The following is a 14,753-nucleotide window of genomic DNA, read 5'->3' as shown; positions in this document are numbered from 1 at the left end:
ATCAGTTTTCCGGGGTGGTAATAAATGTTTTAAAGAGAATTTGCTTTCTTTTATTTTGTTCTGTACAGCCTGGAGCAAGTTTGGAACAGACCCACATTTTTGTACTTGCACATATTCTTAGACGACCAATTATAGTTTATGGAGTAAAATATTATAAAAGTTTCCGGGGAGAAACTTTGGGATATACTCGGTTTCAAGGTAAGCCGTTATCATGAGTATTTTGGAGCTTTCTTGTTTATTATTTTAATGCACATTGCAGTCACATCCTGAAAATCTCATTGTGACTTTCTTCCCTCTTTCCAGGTGTGTATTTGCCTTTGTTGTGGGAACAGAGTTTTTGTTGGAAAAGTCCGATTGCTCTGGGCTATACAAGGGGCCACTTCTCTGCTTTGGTTGCCATGGAAAATGATGGCTATGGTAACCGAGGTGCTGGTGCTAACCTGAACACCGATGACGATGTCACCATTACATTTCTGCCTCTGGTTGACAGTGAAAGGAAGTTACTCCATGTGCACTTCCTTTCTGCTCAGGAGGTAAGAAGCCTGTTTCTTGTATTAATTACTTAAAGTAGCAGCACTGTACCAGAACCCAGCCTAGTGTGTCTTTCAGGTGTGGTATTATCTGTACTACCACTTACAATTTTGAACTAGGTCGTAGTAATTGTCACTTTCTATAAATCCTGGTCAGACAGACTTTGAAATTTATCTTTTCAGAATTGCTGTGTAGGATGTGTTCTGCAGAGATAAAGCAGTGAAGACCAAAGTCCTAGCCCTCAGGTAGTGCTGAGTGCTGAGGAGATAAAAAGATGGGGTGAGGGGGAAAGGGGGGGATGAGGGGGCCACCGGGGGCCCAAGGTAAGGCATCACTGAGGAGGTGACGCCTGAATTGAGACCTGAAAGAGGAAGGAGTCTTGCAGAATCTGGGGGAAGAGAGTTGTAGGTAGAGGGAAGTTCAAGCCAGTGTGGTTTGTGGGGATTGGGCAAGCGGGGAGAGACGAGGCTGAGAGGTTAAGGGGTGGCATGGGGTCATCAACGGTCTTTTAAATCTTTGGCTTTATTCTGGGTAAGCTGGGGAGCCAACAGCCAGTTTGCCCAGAAGAGGAATACTGGCAACTCGGTTGAGACTCGATACCTGGGCAGTGGTGGGAACAGGAGCAGGTGGGAGGTCACTGGAGCTGCGGGGGAGCAGGTGGTGCACGCCAGGCAGGGGAGGTGGCGAGAATGTGTAAAAGAGCGCTCCAGCCCAAATTCTTATAAAATTATTGGTCTTTTATTTCATATACTAGTAATAATTATAAACTTTTTATAACCATGATATTAAGAAAAAAGTTCAGATAATTTTTGTTCCTTGAGCCTATATACATAACTTTCTGAGTAAACTTACCTTGTTCTGTTTGAAGCTGCAAGGATCAGCTTATTAGATAACATTTGCTTTTTGCTATTATATCAAACAAATTAACTTATTACTAGGCTATTCTTCCCTCTAGGTTTTTCTGTGAATTTTCCCATAGATTTTTTTTCTATTTAACCACAGGAAACTGGGTTTTAAACATAAAATTGATGAGAGGTGGAAACCATGTTGAAACACTTCGTTGCTCTGGCCTTTTTCATTAATCATACCAGCTGTAGGTTTCTGTTAAATTTTTCCTGTCAAGTCTGTGATCTGTTGTGTTATTTTCCCTCTTCTTCACATTCCTCTAAAAGCTAGGTAATGAGGAACAGCAAGAAAAGCTGCTCAGGGAGTGGCTGGACTGCTGTGTGACTGAGGGAGGAGTTCTCGTGGCCATGCAGAAGAGCTCCCGGCGGCGAAATCACCCTCTGGTCACGCAAATGGTAGAAAAATGGCTTGACCGCTACCGACAGATCCGGCCTTGTTCATCCCTGTCTGATGGGGAGGAAGACGAAGATGATGAAGATGAATGAAAATAATCAAAGAGCAGAAGAGCAAGGTACCAGCTCTGTAGTGACCTCCACGCTGCTGCGGTGCTCCAGGCAGAGTGCACGGCATGGAATGAAGCAGATCTGGCAGGATCTGCTTGGAAGGGTTTTTCTGATCCACACCCCGTGGAGATGATGCATCTGCTGTGAGGAGACAGAACTTTGGACTACAGTTTGTAAAAAATGAATTTTATTAAGACAGAACTTTTTTCCTTTCAAATTGTAAATCTGTCTATAAATGTAACGCATGTGGTTGTGTAAGAAGTTGTGTAATAGGAAAAGTTGTACCAGCATCTTCATATTATTGAGAAGTTTTTTCCAGCATGGGCACCTCCAAAAGCACATGGCAGATCACTCTTTGTTCCTTTGAGATAATTCTTTTTTAAGTAGAACCTGGCATTCTACTTGCATCTTAAAAGATCCGTTTTACATTATATCTCACTAGAGCTCGTTAGAGATTTGGAAACTTTTTGTACAAATTACCCACAGCAAAACATAAAAACAAGCTTTTATTTTTATTAATAATTTAGTTCCTGTTGTGCCCAATAAAATAAAATAAAATCTTTAAGGAACAAACTGTAAGAAAAGTAAGGATTTTTTATTGAGTGAACTTTGCATAGACATCGTTCCCTTGTTTTGGAAAGGGTTTTGGTTTCTATTATTTTGTCTTTTTAAAAGTTTCTGATAATGCCCCTTTTCAGTGTTTAGGTATTTATTTGTTTGGAAGAGTGCCCTTAAGATGGGGCTTCTTCTACCAGACTCTGGGCAGCAGTCTCTTTGTGAATAGTTATTCGGTGGATGTAAGTGAGGGGAGTGCTGGCGGGGGAGTGCTCGGGGGAGCCGGCCCACTCGTATGTAACTGAATGAATTGTGTGAAATTCGCCCACTTGACTCTGTTGACAATGTTATACTCTCCCAGGTTGCCATGCATAGAGTCTGTGGATTCTTAACTGTCTTTTATCATCAACCCTGCTTTAAGCAAATTGTGTTAGAAAGGCATGCCTTTGCTTGGGCTAATTGGGAATATCAGTTCAGTATAGAATAAAGATTTAAGAACGCAGTAAGGTGGTAAATGCATTGTATAATGAATTTCTCAGTGAGTAGTCTGAGAATTTTTGCATGTTGGTTAATTGTGGCCATTCTTATTTAAAGTTAAGACTATAATCTTAGGTAGGAAAACTTTCTACAAAAAGTATTATTTGACCACTTCAGGTATACATTCAAAACTGGGTAAAAATTTCAGACCTATCTCAGGAACACAAAAAGACTTAGTGTCCTGGTAAGCACTTTGTAGACTATTGATGTGGCAAGGAATTTGGCAAGAAGCCCTACACACACACACACACACACACACACACACACACACACACACACACACACACACACACACACACACACACACACACACACACTCACTCACTCACTCACTCACTCACTCACTCACTCACTCACTCACACTTTTCCTTCCCTTTGATGAAAAGGCTGTGAAAACCTTGAAATATTTACTTCTTGTTTTCTTCTAAGTTCTGTTTAGATGCTATTGAAATGTGCACAACCTCAGATTTGATGCTGGAATACTAAAAATAGAAAATTACCTATGAGATGTCATCTCTCTAGTTCTTTCTTCCCTCTCTGAACACTCCTTGAAACGTGTTCCCAGGATGATCGCTTTTGCTGCATGCTACAACTTGCAGGAAAAATATTTGCAATTTGATTCCATATGAATGAATTTTGATGTAATGTGTATGTTACTGTTTCAAATGGTTAATGTTTTCTTACAAATTGACTCTACGGTTTGCTTTCATTTTGGACAGAATTAATTTTTTAGAAGGCTGCCATTCTAATTACATAGCACAGCATCCCTATAAACTTTTCTCCATATATAGGGAGAGAATTCTTTAGTGGCCAGACATCCTGTTCTAGTTGCTGTTAAGCAAAAACTGCTCTCCCAGTTGAAGAATCCGAAGAGAAATGTTTGAGGGAAAAGCATCTAGTTGCTACGGTCTACATTACAGTCAGTGCTGTTCAGAAAACTGCAGGCTCGGTCTTTAGCCTTAGCCTCCGTGTGTTGTGTTTGCTGCGTGGTGTGTCCCCTGAGGTGCCTCTTTATTTATTTATTTATAGATCAGTGACCCTGACCACATCTAGTTTAACAGGTACAGCATTCTTCCCTGTGGGAAAGAATTATATATATATATATATGACTCCATTTCTTAGGCTCCAGACAGGGATGGGGCTTTAAATGGTTTTCACAGCAGATTGGCTGGTAAAGGCCAACATTTTGGTGAATCAATGCTATGTTAAGCTCTTGAACTATCAAACAGCCATAACTGTTGTCCCAAGATAGAGTTTGCAGTCCTTTCTCAGATTATATATGGCAGGGTGACAGATATTGTATGTCTTTTGGTTGACTCCGGACAGTAATACCTTTAACTGTATGGACTTTATGGTTCTTTTTCTAGGGAGAATACAGTGTGGTGTTTTCTGTCAAAACCCAAGCACACCATGGATTTGGACCTTTTTATGTTTTTGGTTTTTAGGCTCATCGTGTCACAGACTTAGTCTGTGTTAAGGGACTATTGCTGTGCATAGTCGGTTGGGGGTCTCCTTTTTGTGCATACGTCACCCCCTCACTGATTGCCTGTTTGACAAGTGGTCGTGAAGATGATCTTGAGCTGCCACTTTGCTCCCCGGAGTGATAGGTCAGTAACCATTTGCTGTATCTCTGTCCAGGATCTCTCTATCCGTGTCAGGTGGTTTCAGTGTAATTTTTCATGGGAGAGTTGGGATGGGACCACCACCTTAAAATGAGTGAGGAGGTTGATGCTTTAAGTTGTCATGACTTCTTTTTTTAAATGGGAAAGGGTGGGGGGAGGCGGCTGAAAAGGAGTTCGGTACCTGGAATTGTTGGACGTGACTGACATTTGCAGATACTGCTAGTAGTAAGGGGTTTAATGCTATTTAAGAAGGAAGACCCATAAAATCAATGGAAAGTTCCTAACCTATGGAAATGGCTGATGTTAATTAATTTGCAACATTTCTTTGTAAATATCATTAAAAAAATTTTTTTTTGAGATTCACCTCCCTTCCTGCATTAATGCTTGAGCCAGATAATTTTGCTTTTGGGTAAATTAAAATCAAAATTCTAAAACTTGACCAATTTTGTTTCTTGAATTGACTTAGTTCTAACCCACTATTTCATCTTAGGGATGGCATGATTTGATAAGGATGGACTTATGTGAAGTTTTGATTTTTTCAATTAAACTATCACATGAAGTAATTATCAACATTCTTGCGTCTGGTTATGGAATAGGTAGATGACAGAAAAGTACTGTAAATCTTTGACCCTCGGAGTAACAAGAGTTGGGAAACTGGCTAATTGAAAATGCAGTTGCCTTTAAACATCTCAAGGAGAGAACTTTTACACTGGTGAGTTGTACTTGAATTTCAGAGCTTAACAGAAATTTTTATTACTTTTTATTGAAAACTGCACTGAACGCTAAATGTCCACCTTTACAATAAACAAATACAGTAACGGTAACTCACACTAAAACAAAACATATTTCTGATAGCCATTATTTTTCTGTTTGGGACAGTTTTAAAGGTTTTTTGTCACAAAAACAGGAATGTACCTATACAAAGGCTCAAAATAGGCCATCTTTTAAACAAAAAGGCGATGATTCACAAAAGACTATGAATATAACATGTAACTAGTTGATACAAATCTAATAGGATTTGTTAAAATCAGTCACATCTAATAACACACCTGAAGTGTTCTTGTATAAAATATCACGTGAAGAAAAGAAGACTTTATCAATGTCTAAAAAAGTGGGTTTGTTCATAGACAATCTGACAAGTTACCATAAAAAGTGTTTCCTGAGACATAAGGAAATGCAACATTATTCTTCTTGAACCCTTTCAGTTCAAGACTTTCCACTCAATAAAATAGCTGAGGATCTGAAACTGAGAAAATATATTTGAGTACAAACAGCTTGTGAAACTTAATACTTTTTTTTTTTTTTTTTTGCATCATCAGAGGGTTTTTACTGAACTCACAACCAACTTGCCCGCTCAGTATGCAGTTCAGATGGGAGAGACTTCTCTGTACAGGAGCCTGTACTGTCTTCAATCCTATGCTCGCGGTTGTCTAACACAGGCAAACAGTTTTCTCCCCATTTTGTAGTAATTTAATCTTCCTATTAGCAAAAGAGGTAACCAGCCCCCGTGGACCGAAGGGACTAGAGTCATAGGATGGGGATTTCCTCTTAATATTTTTTATTTTGATGTTTGGAACTCCTGATGCAACATTCTAGAGCAAGGTGTTCAGGACCTGCTGTGTCCAAGGGACTGATAAAGGAAAAAGATCTATTTATTCTTTGTGATTTGATGCACAGATGAAAAACTTAACACACAATAACAGAAGTTGGTCGTTAATAAATCACGTCCTAGTCTTTTTCAGCGCTTCCACAAGCAGACGACATCTTCAGTTTTCCCACGTCTCGGCTTCGAGCTCCTTTGTAGTTTTAACACTGCAACGTCAATGATGCGTATGTCCAGAATCAGTTAAAAAGACTGTCAGATTCCTTTTCTCTTAGTTCATCTATTTTTCACTGTCTCTTGGTCCCAGGTGTATCTGAATGGTTACCTTCCGTCACTCTCTGCTATTGCTCGTTGGGGTGCTCTCGACTGTCCCCGTGTTTTGTGGGCTGGTTGGGAGAGGGAGCTTGGGAAGGGTGTGCCACCGTGGGGAGGTTGTGGGTTACCGGGATGCCTCCGGGGATGATCCCTTCCATGGCTGCAGGAAGTCCTCCCGGAGCCACGCCCACGATGCCTGGTGGGTATCTAGGGAGGGCGGGCACAAGAGAAAGGGCCGGTTAAGTTCAGGCCCCAGAAGCTGCCAAGCTCTTGCTCTGTTTATGGGATGGGTTGTCATACCTCCTACCTCCAAAGCAAGGAGAAGTCTACATGGTAAAGTTAAACATGGACATCTAATTCATAAACAACAAAGCCTAGTTAGTCCAATCAAAGCACTAATTTTGTAGCTTTTAGGCAACAGCAATAGACTATACTAATTAATCGTGTGTGGGGAAACCGTGTCGCATTTGTAAAACGTTTTGGACAAAATAAATTCCAAGTTTTCCGGCTGCGTTAGAAAGTGTTCATCAGTTATATCAAAGGCTTTAATGATTTCCTAACAGAGGGCATGAAGTACGCTTGCGAAGTGTGACTTCCTAGGCTGGTTAGTTACCGGCTCCCGTAACCTGAGATGTGGGTGGGGACAGGGCAGCAGCAGGGGAGATGGTGAGCTGGTGATGGGCAGGATGCCTGCCCTCTGAGGGTACCTGGAGGGCACCTGAACGTGGCCTCATCTTATCCTGCAGGCACAGGAATGGCTGTGTGCGCGCGCACGCCCGAGCACATGGACATTATGCACAGGTGTGACTCGTGTATTTAAACACTGAGGACAAAACATACTTATGAAGCAGGGGGCTTTAGAATTAGTCTTCCTCTCCAAGTTATCAAACCCTTCACACTTGCGGTAAAGGGGACGGGGTCTCGGCCTGTTACAGTGACGCTGGTCAGGGACTGTCCAGGAGGACTCTGATGAACAGGACCCTGTGAGCTGCAACCCTCCAGCACAAGCAGTTTTCCAAGGGGCCAAGGAGCCTTGCTCTGTCTAGAGGAATAATTAGGACGTGGCCCTTAAAGGGTAGGCCACCAACATGGACAAACAGGGGAATCCAATCTGGTGCTGGGCTGGGCCCAAGTGATGCTTGAAAATGCTTATGAGGGTAAAACGCAAGTGGGCCTTTAATAGAACGTGCTGCGTGCAAACAAAGCCCCGTGACTTGGGAAGAAACCGCTGGGCTTCCTTGCCCAGATAGGAGCTTCCATGTATGGGTCCTTTTACACAGACTGTATTTAATCGCCCCCTAGAGCAGTGGTTCAAAACCAGGGATCTCGGGCAGTGTCTGGGGGGCGTTTTTAGTTGTCACCGTTGGGAGTGGGAGGTGCTATCGGCTTCTAGCGGGTGGGGGCCAGGGCTGCCACTATACATCCTATAATGCACGGGCCATCTGGCCCAGTACTGCCAAGGTGGGGCAGTCCTGGGTCAGAGTAAGCAGAACAAAAGGTCCCTTCTGGCATTCCACGCTGCAGCTTCTCTCCTTTATGGGGGAGGAGCTATTTCCCTGCAACCGGCCATGCTGGGGGAAGAGAACCATGGAAAACTACTACAGACAAAACCCCTGGTCCCTTCCAAGGGTCCTGGCTCGTGTCCCCAGTGCAGGCTCTCTTGCCTCAGTCCCACCCAAACTCTGTCACTGTCACGTGCCCCTGGGGTCAAACTTCCTGCTTCACGGAGAAACAAAGACGACACTCCCCCCCCCCCCCCCCCCCCCCCCCCCCCGGTCAAATGGACTGGTCTTTGGCCAGAATGCTCTCCTTGGACAGAAAGTTCAAGTTAGAAAACAAAATCAGGCCCTCTTCCTTGATGACCTTTTCTGTACCTTTTCACCTAGAAACCCTCTGGTTTTCAAGTGGCTTCGGAATGAACAGTGATTCAGACCCGCTGGGGAATGCACAACCCACCCGTACCCCGCACCCCCTTTAAAATAGGAATTCCAATTCTCGGCTCTGTCCCCAAACTATGTTTGTTCCACGGAAATGAGGAATGGAAGAACTGAGAGGAGGGGACAGTGTAATTCTTACTAGCGCTCAGGTTGGCTTAACGTCCCCAGGTCCCCCGTCTCCGCCCTCCCCCAGGGAGCAGGGCTCAGCCCATTCCTCTCCTCACCTGTATGTGGCACCATTGAGCTCTGGATGAATTGCTTGCTGATCTATTACTGACCAGGGAGCTGTTGTGACAAAGAATTCCTTGTTCACACAGTTTCTTAAGCTCTCTGGGATGCGACCTGGAATAAGATGATTAAAAGTAATCATATGTATTTTTCAAGGTCACAGTGACTTAAATGTTATACTTCTCTGTTATGCGGGGACAAGCTACAATGCAAGTCTCTTACTCTTTGATAGGAAGGGCCGGCCCTTGTATTTCCACAACATATGACTTGTTCCAGGGCCTGAACCACACTGGGCTCCAGCCAAACAGAAGGGAGCTGCCCACGGCTCCCCCTGGGGCTCCCTCCCCTTCCAGGTTTGCGAGACTTGCACTGGCTAATACAAAAGGGAATTGGTTTCCCCTGAAAGAAACGGGGCCCAACTCATTCCGAATTTCTTCAACTTGATGCCTAGAGACCACCTCTGCCAGCAGCAAAGCCCCACGCCCCCTTCCGCGTGTCCGTCACTGGGATCGGAGGCGGCCAGCGTGGCGGAGGGCTCACCTGTGATGGCCCGGCGGATCTCGGTGGCGGCCGCCTCCCTCATCTCCAGGGAGGCTTGCTCACTGTACCAGGCCGTGTGGGGTGTACAAATGAGATTCGGTGCGTCCTTCAGGGGACCCTGAGCAAAGCTAGATGAGTATACAAAAAACACAGCAGATGAGGAAAACAACGCACGTCACTCTCACTCCCCACCCTGCTCCTCAAAAGGGAGCCCTTGGCCGTGTGGAATGGTAGCCACACAGATAAAACCACGGGGCTGGGGGGGGGGGGGGATTCTGCAGTCTGTTTCCTAAGGGTTGGGAGTGTAAGAACATACTCATAAAACTAATTAGCGTCAGGCATCACGAGGGACTCGGAAAGAAGGGACAATTCTAGGGAGGGCCGACTAGCCTGCCTCCAACCAGAGCAATCCAGAGTACGGGGAAAGCCTGCTCTTCACCGCCATTTGTCTTCCTGCCTGTCCCCTGTCTGATCATCTTTGGGGGAACTTCTGGCCCTTTTATACTTGGTGAGAATACAGCACAGACCTTAGAAGAGCAGAGGCTGTAAACCTGGTCTCCAGGTGCCCACCCAGGACCCGTCTGGGAAGCTGCCCCGAGGTCACAGTGGGGCTCCTGCGAGTTCCTGTGCGAGCCCTGAGCTACCAAACCTGCCTGAAAGGCTCCGATTCGTGCACGTCGAGGGCCGCCCCTCGTATCCTGCCTTCCTTGAGGGCTTGGGCTAAGGCTTTCTCATCCACCAGTCCGCCGCGGGCCGCGTTCACTAGGAATGCTCCTTGCCTCATCTGCGAGGGGGAGGGAAAAGCTGGTAAACGGGTGCCGCCGCTGCCGCCTTGGGAGGAGCCTGCACCCAGGTTTGAAGAAGGGAGCCGCGGCAGTGGATGGTAGTGGGTCTGGGTGTTTGATGCACGCGCAGCGGCTGCGGGGGAAGGGAGCGCAGAGCCTCGGTGACAGCGGGGGGCCGGGGGGGCCGCTCCCGCTGACCCCGAGAGAGAGAGGGCTGCAAGCTGGGGCAGCGGGAGCCGTGACCTGTCAACTGGCTGTCTTGGAGGCCAGGCCTGGTCAGAGCTGGGTCCTGGGCCGGGTCCTGCCCCTCCCGGCTCACCACGGCCCGTCTCACGGAGGGGGCCCCGCCCAGCTCCTTGCTGATGCCTCGGGGGACTTTCTTCTCCGCTCACTGGTGTGTCCACTGGACCGTTTCCCATTCCCCCTTTGGTTTTGACAGACGTTTCCAGGGTCTGAGACCATTTATTTCAATTTACCTGCTTTATAGTAAAGTCATTGATGAGGTGGTGGTTATGTTCGTTGAGATTACAGTGCAAGGAGACGCAGTCGCTCTGATACAGTAAGTCCTGCAGGGTGTAGACCCTCTGCACGCCCAGGGACCGCTCTATCCCATCCTGCAAGTAGGGGTCATAAAATATGACGCTGAATCCAAAGGCCTTGGCTCGAACGGCAACCGCCTGCCCCGTGCGACCTGTGCAGAAAGAGAGCGTCCAGGTGAGCGAGGCCCCCGCGCCTCCTGCCGACGCTCGTCCCGAGGCGGGGACCTTGCGTGGTGCCCAGCCGCAGCTCTGCTGCCTCCAGCACTTCTGGCAGTTGGACCCAGTCTGTGGTGGTGCTGGGAGAACCGAACGCCCAGGGCTTGGTGCCACCTGAGGCCAGCACTTCTCCCCAGGTCACTGGGGCCGGAGCCGGGCCAACGCTTCTGGGTGAGCAGGGCAGCGCTTATCACCTGTACTTGCTACCAGAGTAGTTGTTTTGTTTTCAGGTTCCTATTAGGCACATTTTCAAACATAGACATAACTAGAGGGAACAATCTAGGGAACTCCACGTGCCAGCTCCCAACCATCACCGATATCATCTCCTTCGTATTTCTCTTTCCCCTACTTGTTTGCTGATATAGTGGGCTTCTTAACCTGAGCTTCATCTCTTTATTGTACTCAGTGTCAAACAGGGACTGTTCTCTTGTGTAATTGCCACCAGGTTTGCTCATGAACAGTGATCGAAACTGACCACTGCAGTCTGGCCTGAGCACCGATGGATGTGGGGAAGTGCTCTGGTTGAGAGGTGGGGCTCTGAGCACACGTGGAGCGTGGGTCAGGCCTCCAGCAAGTTAGACAGCAACGTCGCCTAACAGGACGCGAAGGCTTCCCTGACTCCTGAGTGGCCGTCATTTGCGCAAACCCGCTGACCCCCATAGACGGCACCTCTTGCTTCCCAGAGCAGTTTTCAGCTTGAACACAAAATGGTGTGAATGATACCTGGAGGAGCTGATTTGGGGAGAGCACAGAATAAATCTGGCTCGAAAACCATTACTCAAATGTGCAGGAGGAAGAAGGGAAGCCCGTGGGAGGGCAGTGGGGTGGCGGACCGCCACCGCCTCCTGCTGAAACTGCAATCCAAATGGGCGGCAGATCCACCACCGCCATGGTCTGGAGGCAAAGCTCTGATAAGGCCGTTCTGATCAGGAGGGACAGCTGCGGGGTCGCCCGTGGTCACACCCCTCGTGCCATCCCTCTTCAGTGTCACCACTTGGACACGGCGAGCCAGGAAGTACAGCCACACTGCAGAGGAGCCAGCACGACGGCAGGGGCGGGAAGGGCAGCAGTGACCCGAAGACCCCCCTCTGACGTACCCGAGGTTCGGAACCAAGCGCCCCCACCACGCGGCGGCTGGGGCTCACGGCCAACGCCAGCACACCCGCCACCCCCGCTTTGCCGGCCTTTAGCTGCCCTCCTTCCCCCCCGCGTCCTAACATACTTTCACAGGAGATGGGGTCCCGGCGGCAGTGCCCGGGGCGGAGTCACGGCCGGTCACCAGAGCCTTCCCCATGGCTCTGCTTTTCATAAATTCACGAACCCTCATCTTTCCACTGGCTCTACTTCAGCCATGGGGTTTTCCTGACTAAATTTTGCAAGACCTGATGATAAACAGTCTTACTGACTTGATCAAAACCCAGCCTCAGAGAGGAGAACCTAATTGCCTTGGCCTTAAAAAGACAAAATAGGGCTTCCCTGGTGGCGCAGTGGTTGAGAGTCCGCCTGCCGATGCAGGGGACACGGGTTCGTGCCCCGGTCCGGGAGGATCCCACATGCTGGGGAGCGGCTGGGCCCGTGAGCTATGGCCGCTGAGCCTGTGCGTCTGGAGCCTGTGCCCTGCAACGGGAGAGGCCCACATACCGCAAAATAAACACACCAAAAAACAAACAAAAACATAAAATAAAAATACTGTCACTGTTGGCACGCTTTCCCTTCAGATTTTTCATGCTTATTCCCAACTCGGAGGCTGGCCTGGAGCAGTACCCACCACCAGCCCGGGCTGGGGTCAAGCTCACGACCCCGCCCCGTCCAGGCCCCTGCGCGGCGGCATGAACTGGGTTTGGAGGAACTTGCTCCACACTCCGGGCTCTGCTGCTGCTTCTCGGCCGACTCTTAGGCAGGCGGAGGCTTTCAGCCCCAAACAGTCAGGGCGGCAGCCGAGGCGTGAGGCCGCGTATGACCATGCCGCCTCCTGCCTCAGCTCTGCCTACAGTTCTGGGAGGCTCCAGAGAGACCAGGAAAGGTAGCAAGGAAAAACCTAGTGTGCAGGGGGGCTCCGGGACTGTGGCAGTGCTTGGCTTACGGTCTTGAGTAAACAGGGCTGGAGTTCACGGGACCGGCCTTCAAAAGATGGATGGCAAAGGGTACAGCCGAAGAAACGTCCCCCGTAAGAACTTGCTGGGATGGCTGCGGTCAGACGCCCTGGAAACAAGTGGTCTACCACGTGGCCGGGCCACTCGCAAGGTGAGGCTCTGCACCCTGGCCGGAGCCCACCTGAGGCCTGTGCGTCGGCTTAAGAATGCACGTTGTTCTAAGAACCGTCTCCAAGACCCACTTCCCAGAGCGGTGGGAAGCCCCGCGGGCACCAGCAGAGGGCGCTGCGGCTCACAGAGCACCGGCATTTGAGTCATATTGTATCTTCCACTCCAGAAAAATGAAGACAGACTCTTTGGCGAAAGGATTAGCTCCCTGAGTGTGATCACCCCTGAAACCTGGGCTCTTAGCACCCACACCCGGGTGCTGGAAAGATGTACGCTCCTGGAAGAAGCCCAGCTCCTTCTACTTGTTCCAGCCGGTACCCGGGCCTCCTGGACAGGAACTCGCGGCACAAGGAGGCACTGTGGCCGTCCCAGAGGTCCTGCCCTCAGTTATTCGGAAACACAGAGCTCCAAGCTGACGGCTGACCGGCAGCTTGGGGGGCCTTCTGGAAGCCAAGCCCTGCAGTCACAACACACCCGTGTGCTTCCAGGCAGCAACCGTGTTGCTAACACTCGTTCCCAATTGACAGATCAGAAACTGACGCAGAGAGGTCGAGCTCTGTCCTCAAGGTCGCAGAGCCGGTGAGCAACGAGCAAGCCCACCCGCCCGGTCGGCTCCTGTTTGCCGAGTCGGGGCTCGACTTGGGGCCCAGTGCTGCCAACAGCTGTGGCAGCCAGGCTGCTTTCCACCGCGGCGCACCTCCTCCTGAGGAACCTGCCCCAGGCGCTCCCAGGGCCGCCCACCGTGTCACCGCAGAGGGAGGCCTTACCATGCCCCCTCTCTTGGGGGAGCTTTCCAAGCTGCTGACCTGACCCCGCCACCTTCTGGCGCAAAAATCCTTCAGCGACTCCACTGCCACCCCCGCCTGGCGCCTGCAGGTGGGCCTTGCCCACTGCCTGGGTCTCCACTCAGCCACCAGCTCCTCACCCTCTACCCAGGGCAGTTAGGGAGCACGGCGCCTTCCTGGGGGCGCCCTCCCGCCGACGTCAGACCCATTCTTCCAGAAGCAGCCCAGATCTTACCTCTGGGCGAGTTCCCTGGTCAGTCTTGACCTCTGACCTCCCACCCCAGGCAGCTCGGCGAAGGGCAAGGGCCTTCCTCCGGCCCAAGAGAGCTCCTCCCACAGGCACAGCTGCAGCGCACCCCGACTTCCAGGGCCAGGCCTGCCTCCCCCAGGTGGTCCCTGTGGAGCAGGCGCACGTACCGAAGCCAATGAGGCCCAGCGTCTCCCCGCGGATGCGGGCTGCCCCCGAGGCAACCTCCCGGATCTGCTCGACGCTCTGCACCCGCGTGCCTTCCCGCAGCGCCTGGTACAGCCACGTGTTCCGCCGGTACAGGTTCAGAATGTGGCAGATGGTGGAGTCGGCCGTCTCTTCCACTGCCGCGGACGGGATGTTGCATACGGCGATCCCTGGAAACGACAAGAGCCAGGCGCTGGGATGAGAACCCCAAGTTCTGTGGGGAAGCGCCAGGGCTCCCAGTCCACCCAGCTGAGGGGCAGGGGTGGCAAAGGTGGCCCATTCAGCCACGGACTATGTGTGTGGCCCCGGGCAGGTGTGGGTCTCTGAGGCCTGCTTGTCACCTAGAGGACACAGACCGTCTGGCTCTGAGGCCCAGGGACCTCCAGCCCCGTAGCCGTCCCAGGAGGACTTCTGTCCGGGGCTTGGCTCACCCCCC

At 49.8% G+C, this 14,753-nt stretch overlaps 2 protein-coding genes across 11 annotated transcripts in view; one reads left to right on the top strand and one right to left on the bottom strand.

Moving 5' to 3' along the window:
• Window positions 1–5,013, top strand: part of ZRANB1 (zinc finger RANBP2-type containing 1) — a 68,726-nt gene extending 63,713 nt beyond the window's left edge. For 4 of the 5 annotated variants that reach the window (XM_019940214.3, XM_019940213.3, XM_073793819.1 and 1 more), the window contains 3 exons: window positions 69–198; window positions 304–533; window positions 1,704–5,013. In XM_019940214.3, coding sequence (XP_019795773.1) covers window positions 69–198; window positions 304–533; window positions 1,704–1,922 — 579 coding nt within the window. In that variant the 3' untranslated portion in view covers window positions 1,923–5,013. The remainder of the gene's footprint in view (window positions 1–68; window positions 199–303; window positions 534–1,703) is intronic. The other variant, XM_033842020.2, reaches the window with a different exon arrangement.
• A 384-nt stretch (window positions 5,014–5,397) lies between these two features.
• Window positions 5,398–14,753, bottom strand: part of CTBP2 (C-terminal binding protein 2) — a 163,063-nt gene continuing 153,707 nt past the window's right edge. For all 6 annotated transcript variants that reach the window (XM_033842022.2, XM_033842021.2, XM_073793816.1 and 3 more), the window contains 6 exons: window positions 14,281–14,487; window positions 10,539–10,753; window positions 9,931–10,061; window positions 9,278–9,405; window positions 8,734–8,851; window positions 5,398–6,779 (listed from right to left, as the gene is read on the bottom strand). In XM_033842022.2, coding sequence (XP_033697913.1) covers window positions 6,599–6,779; window positions 8,734–8,851; window positions 9,278–9,405; window positions 9,931–10,061; window positions 10,539–10,753; window positions 14,281–14,487 — 980 coding nt within the window. In that variant the 3' untranslated portion in view covers window positions 5,398–6,598. The remainder of the gene's footprint in view (window positions 6,780–8,733; window positions 8,852–9,277; window positions 9,406–9,930; window positions 10,062–10,538; window positions 10,754–14,280; window positions 14,488–14,753) is intronic.

This window comes from Tursiops truncatus, chromosome 16, assembly GCF_011762595.2.
Source record: "Tursiops truncatus isolate mTurTru1 chromosome 16, mTurTru1.mat.Y, whole genome shotgun sequence".
Taxonomy (NCBI): Eukaryota; Metazoa; Chordata; class Mammalia; order Artiodactyla; family Delphinidae; genus Tursiops; species Tursiops truncatus.
The sequence above is the reverse complement of the archived record's forward strand: the minus strand, read 5'-3'. Positions and strand labels throughout refer to the sequence as shown.